Genomic DNA, 16,036 nt, shown 5'->3' with positions numbered 1-16,036 from the left:
ATGTTGTTTTGTTCTTGCTGCACTCATTACTTTGGAAAATATAACTTTTCCTACATTTTAGGTTAGAAATATAGTTGATGAGATAAGGAATGGCGATCCATCGAGCCAGCGAACCATCGGCCCGGCGACCCAACGGTCTAGTGATCCAACGGTCTAGCGATTTAAAAATATGCGGATCTAGCGTTCCATTGAGTCAGTTTCTCCTGAGATAACTTATGCAGTTGATTGAGAGGTATTGATATAACATGTTATCAGCATAAACACTGTTAGTGGCTTGTGACGTCAGTTGTGAGGTTCTTACACCGAGGATCAGCCCTAACCCTGGATTAAACGAGTGAAAAACTGGTTTGAGGAGTAGAATTCACACAGGGTACCCAGTATATCAACAGAAAGCAACTTAAATTTACCTTTGGTGATTTTATTTTCGCAGAAAAGCCCCAAAACAGCTCTACATCACCTGTAATTACCTCCATTTCATGGCCAAAAAAGTGTCATTTGCAGGATTCGAGTTGGTGCGTGACACTAGCGAGACAGATTCATTTCAAGTATAAATTTCATGTAACTTTCTGTCTGTCCCAGCACAATTTTCAAGTCAGCATCGCAACGAAGGTCACATAATAAAGCGAAATGTTAGGATATTTGATTCCTACATTGTTTTGTGTAACGTCTTTTTTGTCGACAACTTTATTTTATGAAGCTTATTTCTACTACAAAGTTTGGGAAGCCTGTGTTACGCCAACTAAACGTGGGTTAGCGAGTTAACCCACCTCGCGAGCAGGGTTAGATTTTAACTCCAAACTGACCCAGAGTTAGCGCTAACCAGCGTTTCGGGAACGGAACTAATCTGGGGGTAAAAATTTAATCGTGGGTTAGGGTTAATTTAACCCTGGGTTAGCGCAAATCGGCTTTTCAGGAACCGGCCCCAGGGTAGTAAAAAGCCGCCATTTCAAAACAAAAAGGCTGGTTTAACCGCGCGGTACTGGAACTAGTCTTGCGTTTTTCAGCATGGCGGACGGAAAAGTTGTGTAAGTTGCTGTTTTATTTGACCGGAATTCTTATGCGCCAGATGCATAGCCTTGTTTCAATGGCCGCTGTTTTCAAGAGATAGCTTTCATGCTTCAGTTAAAGAAATTATTTATTTTCTTTTGTACTTTGTAGTCGTAATTTGAAGTGTTGTTTTGTAGCAAACCGAAGACTCAAAAAGGCAAACGTGTGATCGAGAATCGATCAGCAAAGGTCGTCGAGAACACAAAAACAGCTATGTTTATTAGAGGAGGAAGGACTAGCGAGCTTGTTACTCAAGTTCTGAAGGATCTGGTGAGTATATCGCGCACTGTTAAAATAAGTTATATCAGTCATGTTTGCTTATCATGTTGGGTTGAACTGTTCCACGTGGTCTCACCGGCTTTGGGGTTTATGCACTTTAAATTCCTTCACCTCTCTCCGCCCATTTAAGCGGTTTTACTTCCTGCAAATTGGCAAGCCCCCTCACCCATTTTATTCGTTTATAGCTCCCCTTGGAGTTCTAATAAGACCTACGTGAGGTAAAACATTTTTTACCGATTTGGTTCTGTTCATTTGGATGTCTGCCCTGAAGAAGTCTTATTAAAGACGAAAATTTGCCAGAGTCGAATACCAGTTTTTGTGTACACTTACTTCAGATTACACTAGAGAACCCATGAAGTTATAAAATTCTGTCCTTGGTTATATAATATTGGTCTCTGTAGCCCCCCCCCCTCCCCCCACCTGCTTATAGATACATAGATGTTTTTTATTGGAACTTTGTGAATAAATTTACATTAGATTTAAACCAATAAACCTACTGTCTATTGAATATTGAGTTTCTTTCCTGTAATTGGAAACAACTGAACACATACTTACAATTATTTCATACCTTTCAACCTCTGAAAATCTCAAGGCTTGGTAATTTTTTTGGGGAGGGGTGGGTATATGCATTTTTTGGGGGGGAGGGGTGGGTTTAACCTTGCAGGCGATTGCCGTATAGAAAGCTCTTGCAAACAAATCAACTTAAAGATCGCACGAGGGTGTTCGATAAATTGCACTATGCAAGGGTATTATTGTTGTTTCAAATATTTTAATAGAAAATAGGCAAAATGACGATTTTCAATGGAATAATTTTTCGGAAGCTATAAAAATCGCTAAAAAGCTGGAGATTTGGTGCTCAACGCAGAAGAGCGGGAGAAGGGGTCCAAAATCTTGAGACTCCCGCCTAATGCGGGAGAGTTGACAGGAATGTTATTTGTTTTTCTAAATCCCTTGGTTGGTTTATACATAAGTGGGCTAGCTTATAGCTGCCTCCACTTCTCTAAGGAAGAATTCCTATTTTTTGTCACTGAAGTTACCACAAATATAAGTGCTCAGAGATTTAGTTTTGGTTTGAGATGTTTTATCATTTTTTGGCTTTAGAACAACTTAACATTTTTCAAAAGTTATTTTTTTTTATTTGCCACTCATGGTTACAGCTCACAGATTAAGAATCCGGATCTGACTCTAATCATGTTTGTAGTTATATGTACTTTATAGTTCACGAATAAAGACAAAAATAGGTGTTTTACATTACATGAGTGTAGGCATTCATAGAATAGTGCTCCACACAAGGGCATAGAGCGGGAAATATCTTGATTTATATATGTATTCAAATTTGTTTTTATTTTCTTTAGTGTGTCTTGAAAAAGCCCCATGCAGTCATGTTCCAGAGGTGGGTTGTTGTGTTTGATGTTTGCTTTGAACTTTCATAATGTGTTATGACATTTAAATTATTTGTTTTATTTATTTTTAGAAAAAATATTGTTCGACCATTTGAAGATCAGACTTCCATCGTAAGTACCTATCTCTTATTTTCTCTTTTAGACGAATCATGTAACAACATATTCAATACTGTCTTTTTTGTTTTTTAGGAATTCTTCTCTGTTAGAAATGATGCTTCATTATTCATATTTGGCTCACACTCAAAAAAAAGACCACACAATTTAGTAATTGGTAAGCTTGCAAACTTAGTATGTTTTGCAGATATATTAATGTTAATTTTACAATACACCAAAAACTGGAATTCAACTCTGCCAAATTTTCTGCCCTGAAGAAGTCTTATTAAAGACGAAAATTTGGCAGAGTCGAATTCCAGTTTTTGGTGTATAGTATTCATTCTTCTGGTCCACAAAAATGACTATTTGGGCTTTTAATGTGTATTAAATTGGGCTTTTAATTTGTATTTAATGTTAAATCAACCACAAATCAATGAGCATTAACCTGAATGTTCACTTCTAAATAGCCATTTATAAATTTAAAGGTGTCCTTATTTTGTATAGAAAATTTTTGTTTTTATTTAGTTGCATTTTGACACTGTTTGGGTTACTATAAGATGTCTACATGTAAACTATAAAATAAAGGATGTCTAAATTAAAATTACAAGAACATGCACTCATGCTTGGGTTTTACCATCTGATAGATGATGTTTGTAAAATTTTTAACCTCTTTCAACTTATTTGTAAATGTCTTTGTTTTCTTTGTTTTTTTTGGTTTCTTTCCCTAACAAGGTCGCTGTTTTGATGGCCATGTACTTGACATGTTTGAGCTTGGTATCACAAGATTTATATCGTTGCAAGATTTTAAGGTGTGTCTAGATTTATACAGTATTGTTGATCTTTAGGAGTAGTGAGTTATCAAGTCTGGGGGTTTTCCTGGTTAATCCCAAATGTTAACTCTCAGTTCTGACGGAAATGTGAAGCAAAAATTAATTACCTTGCGACATTAAAAATTAAGTGAATAAATAGGGTACATGCCTACAGTAGGCTATCAAATACCTTGCTTTGTCTGTATTTATGAGGGTTTAAGTTTGTGATTTCTACCCAAATATCTAGTATTGTCTGTATCTATGTGGGGTTCACATGTGTGATTTTCTTGGTGGGCTGCCAAATGTCATGCTTTAACTGTATTTATGTAGGGTTCACATTGTGATTCTTTTGCTAGGCTTTCAAATGTCTTGCTTTAAACACGAGGTTCTGCTATGAAAGGGAAAGCTCCTCCCACCCCCGGGCTCGATTTTGCAATTATAATCAGAACACTGCCACGCTTCACAAATTAAAAGTCTCCTACAAAATTGCATATCTCTGAGCCTAAATCAGTTGAAATAAAACTATTTTTGCACAGATAATAAGACAGTTGTGTGAAGAGATTAATGAATTAGTGATTTGCTGTGCACTAATGTTTTCGGTGCAAAATTTTGAATATTGTGCTATCCATAATATAACGCATCTGCATAAATTATTCTCATGCTGTGATGAAAATGCTCATATTTTAGAGCGCACACAGCTTTGTACATTATTTGTAAATCACTCTAGGAATTATATTTGATTTGGTTTAGAATATAAACATTTGAATTTAGTGCCTAGAGCAATTGTCCTGACATGTTGACTCATTGACGCCTGATTGATAACTGATTGTTCTTGAGCCCGGGGTTGGGAGGAGCTTTCCCTTTTATAGCGGAACCTCGTGTTTAACTGTATTTATGTGGGGTTCACATTGTGATTCTCTTGCTAGGCTGCCAAGTGTACAGCCGGTACAAAGCCATGTCTCATGTTCACCGGTGAAGAATTTGAAAACAACTCTGAATACAAAAGACTGAAGAATGTGTTAATAGGTATAAGTGCTGTAAAGCCATGGTTGGTTGTTCAGTTTAGATGTGCAGCAGTCGGTCTAAGGTAGTCCAGTTTGTATGTAATTTCTCTACATTTTAAAAGCACAATGGCCAGAAAAAGAATAATCACATATGTGAGACAGATAATATGTAGTCTCTCACGCAAAAAATGTTTTTTTTATCATGAGAAGAAAAGTTGCAATCCCACTTGATGCCTGTAGAAATTCCTTTTTAAAGGGGAGAGTGACATGTTTTACCATATTTTTTATGTACCCACAAGCCTGTGGGACTCAAAATCATTCATTGGGTAATTGCCCAGGTTCTGATATCCTGCACTGTATCTTCACAAATTAATTTTTTTTCCCTTCAGATTTTTTCCGTGGTACAGTTACACAGAAAGTACGCCTACAGGGTCTAGAACATGTGATCCAGTGTACTGCTTATGAAGGAAAAATCTTCTTTCGAAGTTACAGGTAGGTAAAGTTTGCTGCCCATGTAGAGTATGTTAAATAATTATGTTAAATAATGCCTTTTTAGAAGTGTGGGATACTTGAATTTTGCAAACTTATCTGAGTTCAGTGACAATTTTTTAACCTAGATGCATCAGTAATCTTTTAAATGTTACTCCCCGATTACCTGGGAAAGATTTAGGGGAGAGGTGTTTTTGCTCAGGTACAGTGAAACCTCTATATAACGGACACCGCTTAATGAACTTTATGCTTGATTTAATGAAAATAAAACCGGTGTCTGCTTAATAGAGGTAAAAATCAGAAATTGTTACATATAGGACCAAAAAATGTGTCTGCTTCCGCTTGATAGAGGTATCATTTACGAATATAAGTATAAAAAATGGGACTTTGGATGGTGTCCGCTAATTAGAGTTATGTAGAGGTTCCACTGTATACACTTATTCAAGTAAGGTTGCACTCAGAGAATCTTTGTATTGTAAACTGCAGTACTTCATGGGTATCAAGTAAATAAGCGTAAATAAAATACAAATCCAGGTTTCGAAAGCTGTAGAATTTTTGTTTAAATTCTTATGAACATACACAAAGCATTCAGATACAAGGATTCAGCCGTTTATATGAACCACTGCGGGTAAGGACTAATGGGTCCTTAAGTGCATGCTAATTTGAAATAGGTGTGTACAGTAGTTTTGCCTTTTCTTCAGTATAGTAAGAAAGTAAGGAATTTCTTCCCTGAATGGCTTCCCGGCTGTAATTTCTAACCATATTTTTATTTGTAGGACAGCATTGAAGAAGTCAGGGGGGCGTACACCATATGTTGAACTGGATGAAATAGGTCCCTCCCTGGATTTTCAGTTAAGAAGAACGAGACTTGCTGCTGACGATCTGATGAAAGAAGCCAACAGAGTTCCTAAAGAGACAAAGGTACAGTAGACGCCTTTGCTTTATCCATTACTATAGGCTTGTAGTTTGGATACTTATTACAAGTGGTATGATGGATGGGACAAACCTGTTGGATGGTTGGGACACATTTGTTTGTGTCCAGGCTACAAAGTTTGTCACAACTATACTTGTTTTTTGGAGGTTGGTTAAAAAGCATTTATAAACAAATTGCATTTGTTGCTTGATTAAGGTTACGGGGTGCCTTGAATTGAAAATTGTATCGGAAAAAATATTTTTGCATCTTTAAATTCCCTACTACATTACCTTTATTATGGCAAGAAAAATGTTTGGATTTTTATTATCTTCTCGATATAATAAGAAAAAAAACAAATTTTTCTTGAAGACTGTGTAAGCATCAAGGTGTTTTAATCCTCTTTTCAATTACTGAAACCCTGTGTTCCCTACATCCGAGACCTTCGGTTATAGTTAGTTGGCATACTGTTTTTACCCGTAAATCGTGACCTATAGATAGATAAACGAAAAAGACGGAAGTCTGCATGGGGTCGTCGCAAGCGTAAAACGAGGGTGAAGACTTCTAAATTAAAAATCTCGCTAAAAGGACAATCTTCTTGTTGGTTAGTTTGTCCTTACAACCCGCTTCAAGGTTATCAGGGAAGAATGCCTCATCGTTTCCAAAATCACGATTAGTTACGATTTGTCTAGTATATGCAACAAAATCGCGAAAACCTGCCCTATTTGCTACCGGTCGCAGCCGCGCTTTCCTGGTTTCGGGTGAGCGCGGCTTTTTTTTGTCTTCCCCATATGTGCAGGAATTCTTGCTTGTCACTTGTTTTTCTCAACTCCCCGTAATGACTCGGTTTTCGCCTCTTATTGGTCGGTCTGTTTATCTAGAGCTGGTAGTAGGTGTCGCACTCTCCAAGGACTTTCAACCGGGATTTTCTCGGCTTCGAATTCGGGTTCATTTCTAAACTTCAAAACCCTAATGTGCGTAAAGTATAAGAGCAATGACCGTAAAATTTGCCAACACGCTAGGTTAATTATTCAAGAGTGAAACTGTTTTCGCATTTTGAGCGGATCGTATTTTATGTCCTCCGATGTCGTGTTACCTGGAAATTATTTAGTCCTCTGACTTTGACTCAAATTTGAATAGGAACAAAGAAAAATATCTCAAAAGCCGAACACAGTTTGGAAGGTGTTTATATGGTGATTTACATAAGCCATAAAAGGTAAAGATCTGCCGGATAGTTTAGACATTAGGGTTTTTAAGGGATGTGATTGGCTGAAAACAAGCGCGTGATTAAAACCCGTAAAAAAAAAATAAAGCATTTCATCAAACCTAGAAACAAAAAGGATTATCGTATTTCCCATTTAATAAGCTTTACAAAGACATATAACCTGAGCATATTTGATTTAATCTTACGCGCGTATCAACATTTTTCATTGACACTTTGGGTTTTTCGACGTCCCGAGGGCTGAAGGCACCCCGTAACCAGCATATTCTGCTGTTGTTTTTGGTTACTCCAAAAAAGGTGGCGATGGACCAATAAGCATGCTGTAGCTATCTCCTTTAAACTCCACAATGTCAACATCCTATTATGTTTTCAGGCCAAAAAGGTCAAGAATGTCGACTATGATCCATTTGGTACCAAAAGTGGTAAGGTACACATGCAGAGGCAAGACTACAGCAAACTCCAGACAAGAAAGATGAAGGGACTCAAACGAGGCCAGGAAGACGACAAAGAGACCACTCCCACAAAGAAAAAGAAGACTGAAGATTAGGGAATTGAATATTACTTTATTTTGACTAAATAAATTATTATATTTCTAAAAAAGAAAAAAAAAACATCTGAATCCTTTTTTACATACAATCTTATAACTATAGTTACAAAGAGCCACCAATTAAAATGGGGGGATGTCTTTTTCTCATTTTAACTCCCCCGCCCTCTGCTTCGACCCCTTGCTACAAGTCTATATATTTTGTGAAAATAGATTAAGATATCACTAAGTCACAAAAGCTAAGGGTTTCATCGCCATCTCCCTTTTTTGGGGTTCACACATTTGTTTGTTTGTTTTTTTTTTTTTTTTTTTTTGGAGATTTTTTAAAGAAAAAATAACACGACATAATAGACCTTCAGCAGAAGAAGGTAATTTTATCCCCAGATAATTTTGCACGATTTAGCTTTCCCAGTAGAAGCTGGAAGGCCTTAGTCTTGGACCCCAGTCCAAAGTCCTGGTATAGTTCTTGTTCTGTGAGATCAAGTGGTAAACCAGCTGTAAGTGAAAATAAGACACACATAAAAAAATAACAATAAAAACAGGAAAGGTACTTTTAAAAAATGCGGTGACGGGAACAGCAAACGACAACACAAAGATTCCTTTAAAAACCCTCCTTCGACTAAGTGGGTTGGACTTGCTCTAAGTTGACCTCAGGAGTCATGGTAGCAAGAGCTTTTTAGATGATGTTAAAAAAATTATCCTCGGAAACCCAGAGTATTGTCCACATGAGGGTGTCCTCATAAAATTGTTCAATTTTGTGAATTTTACTCGTCAAACCAGTTTTTCACTCGCCAGGGTTAGTAAATCGGGGGATTACTTGGCTTTCGGGAACGGTGAGTTATCCGAAGGTTAGCTAACCTACGATTAGCGCATTTTAACCCGGGATTAGGCGCTCATCTAGGGTTAAGTTAATCGACCTTTTCAGGAACCGGCCCCTGTATGACTACAGTAAATTTCTCATTTCCACATATGCAAATATCGACAGATAGTCTTGGAAGTCCTGTAAAATCAAGTTCCCCATTACATACCTTGCTTTTGCATGGCGAGGTGTTGGCCAATCTTTGACAACAGATAGTTCAAGCCATCGATGGTAAACTGATTCCTAATGTAACTGGGTAGAGCTGCATGCTCAGATGAGCTCACGGGCGAGATCATCCAGTCATTCAAGGCGTCATTCATTCTTTGCTCCTGGGATGTGGTGGTATCATCATATGATGCCATTGGCACTGGGCTCATTTCCTCTATTAAATAGAATAGTTGAGTTGCCCTAGTCAGGACAGGCCAGGCTAGGCCATCTAAAAACAAAGTTTTAAGCCCCATTTCCTTAATTCAATCACAATTACAGTACTTCTCGAATCAGCCGAAATTGGTTCTAGTTCACTCAGTCACTTAATTCACTTAGTCCAGTTACCTATAAAATCTGAACATCTCAGTTAGTCCCTGAATGTTCAGTTACCTAAAACATAAATACGAATACTGTAACGCTTCCAAAATTCATTCAAACTGCACCAAATTTTAATATTGGGCCTATTAATAAATAAACATAAAGCAAAACAAATTTCACGTGAACGTGGAAATTTTATAACTTCCTAACATTTTAACCAAACGACGTACCAAAATTAAAAAAACATGTCCAACACATTTTTATTCATAAATCTTCTGTAATCAAAACAAACCAACAAAAATTAAACGGTTGAATTTGAATCATGTGAGCTGAAGTGAAAGCCAACGACAAAAAAGAGTAGATATAAATTTGTCGCCCCATGACAGGTAATCCGGAATCCATGGAAAAATGAAACTTGGGAACCCTGAATCCACACACTAGGATCCGGAATCCACACACTAGGATTCGGAATCCAGAACCTATGCAGTACTTAGTTCTACTGGAGAACCTGTCATAAGGCGAAATTGGAAAGTCAACCAGCAAAATATTCCTTGCACTGGGCCTCTCCCTATATTGTTCTTGACACTATGTAAAGCCCGAACTAATGTACTTCTATCTGGAACTAGATGGAATGCATGTCAGGAATCAAACTCTTTTGTGACAAACACAATCATCGTTTTCATATTAAGATGGAGCGAGAGATATGTGTGAATATGTCACACTATTAACTATCAATACAAGTTTTGTTAACCACTTTTGATGAAACTTTAAAACCATTCATCGTCTCGGTGTAGGAGATACACGCATTCAGAGTTTGCACTCATGTATTTCTTGAGTGTGGTGGCCCATCGTTATCATAGCATTTCTCAAAGATGGAATTAAAAATCGGAGAAAAAATCTAAGAAATAAAAAAAAATCGGAGTAAAAAAATTAAAAAGTGGAAATCTAAGGAGTTTTTTTGCGTTCAATACAAAGAGTGGTAGGGTGGGTATAGAATAAGTATTCTGAGCGCGCAAATATGACCCTCCCGGCTCTTTGTATACCCTGGTTCCAGAGCCTCAAATGTCTCTCTATTTAGTGGCCAGCAACTCGAAGGCCACTAAATAGAGACGTTCGAGGCTTGGAACCAGGGTACTTTTTGTATCGAATGCAAAGAAACTCCTGCCCCCTCTGGATGTTTCTTTTGTCGAATTTTTCGCCAAGATGTCGTAGTCAGACATGTTTCCATGACAGATTTTAAGGTAAATTTTAAATCGCAATTGATCGTTCGCCTGTGCCTTATAATGGCAACTTTCCAACCTTGTCTAAACTTAAGCCTTTAGGCTTGAAATCGGGTTTTTGCAAAACCCGAATAATTCTGAAAAAAATCGATGCAGGGGTATAAAATAAGTGTTCCAAACATGAATGGATGCAATAAAGAGTAAGACATATGTATTTGGAAGGAGTTTTATTGAGTACTTCGTGACCTTATTGATATTCATAAACGAAGTCCAAAGCACGTGCTAAATAAACAATGCGCTGAGTTGAGTGGGCTCCCTGTGAATGACTAAGATCGTTTTTACCCTGCTAACAGAGGCTTTTCCCTTGTATCTCTTTTTACAATGGCTTGTTTATTCGCGATTCGGTGTGTGCGCGGTGTTTTGTTCTTGATACAAAAAACAACTCGGCTACGCGACACACACAGGAACGAATGACTACGATCCTTTGAGTCACAGAGGAGAAACCTCTGCTTGCAGGGTAGATGGTTTTGCTCTCGGTGCTCTGAAGATTGTTTGAGTGTAAACGGCCAAAAGTATGGATACAAAAGTCCGGAAGTTACAAACAGATTTAAACATGGTCGAATTTGTCAATCGCTTTTGCCAGCAAACCAAGTAAGAAATATATTTAACTTACTTATACTTAATTTGATATGCACGACTCGAAGCCAAGATTTTGGGCGAAATATGTGAGTAAAACAGTGATTTTAGAACATTTGCGTATGGATTATTTAGGTATAACTCTGGGACTAAACACTTGCTGTGGCTCGATAATTCTCCTAAGTTTTTATTTTTTCATACTAGTTTTTTTATATTTTTTGACTTACTATATTTTTTTCTAATTTGTCTATTTTTTTCGCATTTTTATTTATATAAAATTTATTAATTTTTTTCCTTAGATTTTTACTTCTTAAATTTTGTTTCTCCGATTTTTTTATTTCCAAAAATTTTTTCTCCGATATTTTTCATGTTTGAGAAATGCTATGATAACGATGGGCCACCAAACATGAGTCCTCTTGGAATGCATGCCAGGAATCGAACTCTTTTGCGACAAACGTAATTATAAACATGCATTTATACACTAAAGTGGAGCGACAGGGGTGTGTGAATACCTTATTACATTAAATTTTTGAGACGTCAAAGCTTCGCGATTTTGAGTCGCGTGTCGCAATTTTGCTATCTTCGTGAAAACCAGGTCAATTTTTTGTTGTTGCGATTTTGGGACAATGAAACCAAGCAAAAGATGTGTAATTAATCATCCATTTTAATCATCAAACCTACAGCAAACTGTAACAAAAACATGAGTGGCCTAAATTTAGTTCCACAGTACCTATAAATACAGTTCAGAATTGTCCAACTCAACTCCTTACGGTACTATATGTACATTAGAGGACTAAATAGACAAGGTGCTTCCATAAAGATTTAAGCGGCCAATATTTCGACCAAAGGCTTTTTGTGTACTCACTTAATTTTCACGAATCCAAATTTTCGCGACACTTTATTTTCGCAAAAATATTTTAATGATTCAAAAATTAACGAGGAAACAAAAGTGATCGTAAAGGACACGGACAGGGAGAAGAAAGCTGAAGAAGCCGATGAGGCAACAAATGATGTATATTCCAATTTGAAAAGGCCGAGGTATGCGTATGACGAGGTAATGCAAACATAAAAGAATGAAACCTCTTTCTTTCTGTTGCAGATATTAGCATATGTGAAAGCAATCCGAACGCGTGTATCTCCTACACCGAGACGTAGATTTTCCATTTTTTTTAAATAGATGCTTGAAAAAACTGATGATTAACCAAGTAAATAAATAGTATGGCATACTCGCCGGAAGACTACAAACCTACAACATTTGGCTTTCAAATTCATCTCTTTTTTTGTTTTTTTGTCGACTTTCATTTCAGCTCACGTGTCAAATTAAACGGTTTGATTTTGGTGTGGTTTAAAAAATCAAATCAATTTTACGAAATGTTGTCTTTCTGTGTTTCTGTTGTTTACTTATTGCTTTTGGCGGGAAGAAACGGGCACCCCCGTTTGAGCCTCTCTTTGGTGTAAAACCACAGGCCTCCCAAGTATTTTTTAACCCCATTAAGGTAATTACTTACCTGGTTTTAGTAAAACCACTGTAGTAAGATCTGGCGGAGTAGGCGTGTCAAGCACATCAGGGTCAAAATGATCAACAGTCTGACAGTTGCCAATCCGCTGACCTGCCACGCCCATCACCTTGAGCCCGGGTGTGGCAAGAACAGGGGGCAGGGGTACATTGTCGGGGGATTCACTCACAGGTTCACTGGGCAGACTTCTTTGAGACACCTTCTTACCAAGCATAGGCGTCTGTGTATTTGGCTTGATGGGTGAGTTTTTTTCAGGCGTGGAGAGTTCATGTGTGTAATCAGCTCTCAAAAACGTTTTAAATTTCAGCATGGGTGTGGTTGTTTGAGGGGGCAGGGGTGAATCCAGAGAGGGGCTATCTGTTTGAGCTGCATGCTGAGATGTTGTGATTTGTATCATTTGCGTCAAAGTGTTCGGTCTTACTGGAGATTTGAGAGGATCATCATCTGAAACACATGAAAGAATGTTTATTGTACTGCATTTTGAGTACTCTGGAACTTTTGCCAAAAAATGCTTACAATCCTGGCTTATTCTATTACCAATGTTAACATCATCATTTTTTCATCCATTCCTTATCATAAAGATCACCATTATTACAGTTATCAATAATGCTTCCATAACCAGTACTTATATCTTTATCTCATGGGCATTATCATCATCCTCACCACCAACAACACCATCATTATCATAATCATCACCATCATTACAGTTATCAATAATGCTGACATATCTGGTACTTGTATCTTAATCATGAGTACAATCACCATCACTATCATCTTATCCCCGTAATCATCATCACCACCATAATCATTATCGCCATCAGCATTGCCACCATAAACATTATCATCATCATCATAATCATCATCAACATCACCACGTATTTTACCATCAACGCTAACACTACCTTTACCATCCTCATCACCATCATTATTGGTCATCACTGCTGTCATCATCAGCATTGTCATAATAATCATCACCACCATCAGCAGCACCATTGCCGTCATTGAAGAAGGCCAATCACGCCGCCATTTTATGCTCCCGCTCAATGGCAAGGCACTCAAGAAATCCATTTCCATTTGCTAATTCAAGCGAGTAATAACATATCAGACTACATTGTAGATTGTTATTTTGAAGTTCACTCTCAAATAAACGGCTGTATTTTCAATTATAAACAATTACAGAGGAAAAGGTGATTGACTTTAACCCGACCTTCAAAACCAAATTCAAATATCATGGTGCTGTACCTTCATTGTCCATTTTCTGTCTTTTGTTTGGACTCTGCGTGCCATTAGTTTCATCTTCGGTTAGTTTGGTATCACCGTTGTCACTATCAGGGGAGTCACCTGTATTTTCAACCTCCATGGAATCACTAAAAAATCAAACTGAATAGATCAGTTTTTATTTTATATTAACTAAATAGAACATCTAGAAAACAAGGTGATATGGGGATGCACCAACTTCCCAGCCTATATGCGTTGCAAATATAACAAACAGCATAATCATGTGACCCATAGAGCATCCCTGTCAACGTCCGAAAATCTCAAGGCTTGATAATTTTTAAGGGGGAGGGGTGGGTATATTCATTTTTTGGGGGGAGGGGTATGTTAAGCCTACGGCGTTTGCCGTATAAAAAGCTCTCCAAAACAAATCCACTTACAGATCTCACAAGGGTGTTAGATAAATTACACTATGCAATGTAACTATTTTTTTTCAAATATTTTAATAGAAAAAAGGCAAAATGACGATTTTCTATAGAACAATTTTTCGGAAGCGATAGAAATCGCTTAAAAGCGGGGATTCAGTGCTCAACACGGAAGAGCGGGAGAAGGGGTCCAAAATCTTGAGACTTCTGCCTAATGCGGGAGAGTTGACAGGCATGATAGAGCCTTTTATTGAAAACGAAAAAAGGGATAGAAACTTTACACATTTTACAAACCTTCCACTATCAACTTTATTTTCTCCATCTGTTTGCTCATAGATACTGTCTATGCTTGGCAGTTCACCTGGTGGAGAAGTAAGTGATAAAAAGTGGCCTTTTTCTTAGTATAAATTGATTGTGCATAATAAGGACTTTTTATTTAAACTGAAAGCAGTTGTACCAAATTGATAAAACACTAATTGTATCTACCACTGACAATCGAATCTAACAGTTTTATACAATAATTTCAGTAAAATATAAGCACTCTGCCTGAGAAGAATTTATCCTAACCCTTTACAGGATCAAAGCTTCTAGATTTCATCTGTGAATCTGCCCTCAAAAATTCATGTTACATGAAGCAATATGTAGTTCAGGCCCCCCCAATGATGTGAAAAACAGAAACCAATAAACTACTTTTCTTCCAACTAGCAATTGCAACAAAAATTGCATAGCAAATTGCAGGAAAAATTGCCCTGGTAACATGGCCCACACAAAATGATTTATGTTTGTGTAATAATAACCACATAGTTGATCACACATTTACCTGTTTTCTTGTACCCATATTTCAGCAAATGATTTTCAAGTATATCAATATTTTCCTTGGTGTTAGTCGCAAGCTTCTCACATGCACCCATAAACTCCCCAAAGGAAATGGACGACTCTCGAGCTTTAGATAATTGATTGGAAGCGTTGTTCTGTGAAGTAGGAAAATGATTTTCTATGATGGTAGTAGAGATTATGACGGAAGATTATGACAACTTATCATGATGAGGATTATTACATATGTGATGACTATGATGATAATCACTATGACAATGATAGTGGTGGCTGCTAAGACTATTATGATGATGATAATAACAACACACTACAATCTGGGAATTATATAATGATTTATAATGAATTATATATGATGATACAGTAACTATGACTGCAATGGACATGATTGTGATAAGAACCATATTCTCTGACTCGTTTGAACTATACTAAAAAAACATCTGCTAAATGATTTCCCCTTCCCTTTTCCTCCCTAATCCAACATACTGGACATCCCACACACACAGTGAACATCGCGAATCATAACAAATGCCATTAAACAGAAGAAGTGAGTTTTGTTTCCTTTTCAGTATTTTTCCATTAACTCATTTTTTTCTCTCGATAACTCAACTTTCTTCAAAGGTCCGAGTTATCGCTAGTCAACTGCATAAAAACATTTGCAGATTTCGTATTATGAATGTTTAGTAAGGGACAAACAGAAAGCGCTCTCTGTGTATTTTTCCAAAAAGCAGTCAGACAACTCACTTTCAATTCGACGACATCAGATAGAATTTCCCGCAAAACGACATGACATCGACCTTCATTATTGCTCCCTTCGGAAGGCTCCTCCAGTCTTGTCTTTAGATCGCTACAATCTTTGTCCAACGATGACCCAAAATGGCGGAAACGAGAGAAGAACTCGAACCTGTCGGTCGCCATGTTGAAATTTATTCGAAAATGGCGCGGGATAACACGTCTGACGTCATATCCTCAACTAGAAAGGTTAGGGGAGGGGACGAGAGAAACCAA

At 37.4% G+C, this 16,036-nt stretch overlaps 2 protein-coding genes across 3 annotated transcripts; one reads left to right on the top strand and one right to left on the bottom strand.

The window, feature by feature from the left end:
- The first annotated feature begins 126 nt into the window (after nucleotides 1-126).
- LOC5515969 (ribosome production factor 2 homolog) lies at nucleotides 127-7,867 on the top strand. Of its 2 annotated transcripts, none has more exons than XM_048721653.1 (10): nucleotides 127-232; nucleotides 1,185-1,317; nucleotides 2,682-2,719; nucleotides 2,801-2,840; nucleotides 2,919-3,000; nucleotides 3,555-3,631; nucleotides 4,558-4,657; nucleotides 5,025-5,127; nucleotides 5,901-6,045; nucleotides 7,630-7,867. In XM_048721653.1, exons 1-10 carry the CDS (start codon nucleotides 216-218, stop codon nucleotides 7,801-7,803), a joined length of 909 nt encoding a protein of 302 aa, XP_048577610.1. In that variant the 5' UTR covers nucleotides 127-215; the 3' UTR covers nucleotides 7,804-7,867. The 2 variants fall into 2 exon arrangements, with proteins under 2 accessions (XP_048577610.1, XP_048577609.1); XM_048721652.1 differs by lacking the exon at nucleotides 127-232 and adding an exon at nucleotides 971-1,025.
- On the bottom strand, nucleotides 7,800-15,982 carry LOC5515963. Its single transcript, XM_048721651.1, has 7 exons — nucleotides 15,773-15,982; nucleotides 15,018-15,168; nucleotides 14,492-14,558; nucleotides 13,800-13,924; nucleotides 12,549-13,001; nucleotides 8,829-9,041; nucleotides 7,800-8,295 (listed from the first exon to the last, which is right to left on the bottom strand). Exons 1-7 carry the CDS (start codon nucleotides 15,944-15,946, stop codon nucleotides 8,156-8,158), a joined length of 1,323 nt encoding a protein of 440 aa, XP_048577608.1. The 5' UTR covers nucleotides 15,947-15,982; the 3' UTR covers nucleotides 7,800-8,155.
- Between the last annotated feature and the right edge of the window lie 54 nt (nucleotides 15,983-16,036).

The sequence above is a fragment of the Nematostella vectensis genome, chromosome 14 (assembly GCF_932526225.1).
Source record: "Nematostella vectensis chromosome 14, jaNemVect1.1, whole genome shotgun sequence".
NCBI lineage: Eukaryota > Metazoa > Cnidaria > Anthozoa > Actiniaria > Edwardsiidae > Nematostella > Nematostella vectensis.
The sequence above is the reverse complement of the archived record's forward strand: the minus strand, read 5'-3'. Positions and strand labels throughout refer to the sequence as shown.

Excerpts from the sequence above, each read along its gene's own strand:
- LOC5515969 (XM_048721652.1), top strand. The coding sequence starts at position 1,006 with ATGGCGGACGGAAAAGTTGT. Across the intron at positions 2,841-2,918 it reads TTGAAGATCAGACTTCCATC|GAATTCTTCTCTGTTAGAAA; the intron begins GTAAGTACCTAT and ends TTTGTTTTTTAG. Across the intron at positions 6,046-7,629 it reads GAGTTCCTAAAGAGACAAAG|GCCAAAAAGGTCAAGAATGT; the intron begins GTACAGTAGACG and ends TTATGTTTTCAG.
- LOC5515963 (XM_048721651.1), bottom strand. The coding sequence starts at position 15,946 with ATGGCGACCGACAGGTTCGAGTTCTTCTCTCGTTTCCGCCATTTTGGG. Across the intron at positions 14,559-15,017 it reads ATATGGGTACAAGAAAACAG|GTGAACTGCCAAGCATAGAC; the intron begins GTAAATGTGTGA and ends CTTCTCCACCAG. Across the intron at positions 13,002-13,799 it reads ACAGAAAATGGACAATGAAG|ATGATGATCCTCTCAAATCT; the intron begins GTACAGCACCAT and ends CATGTGTTTCAG.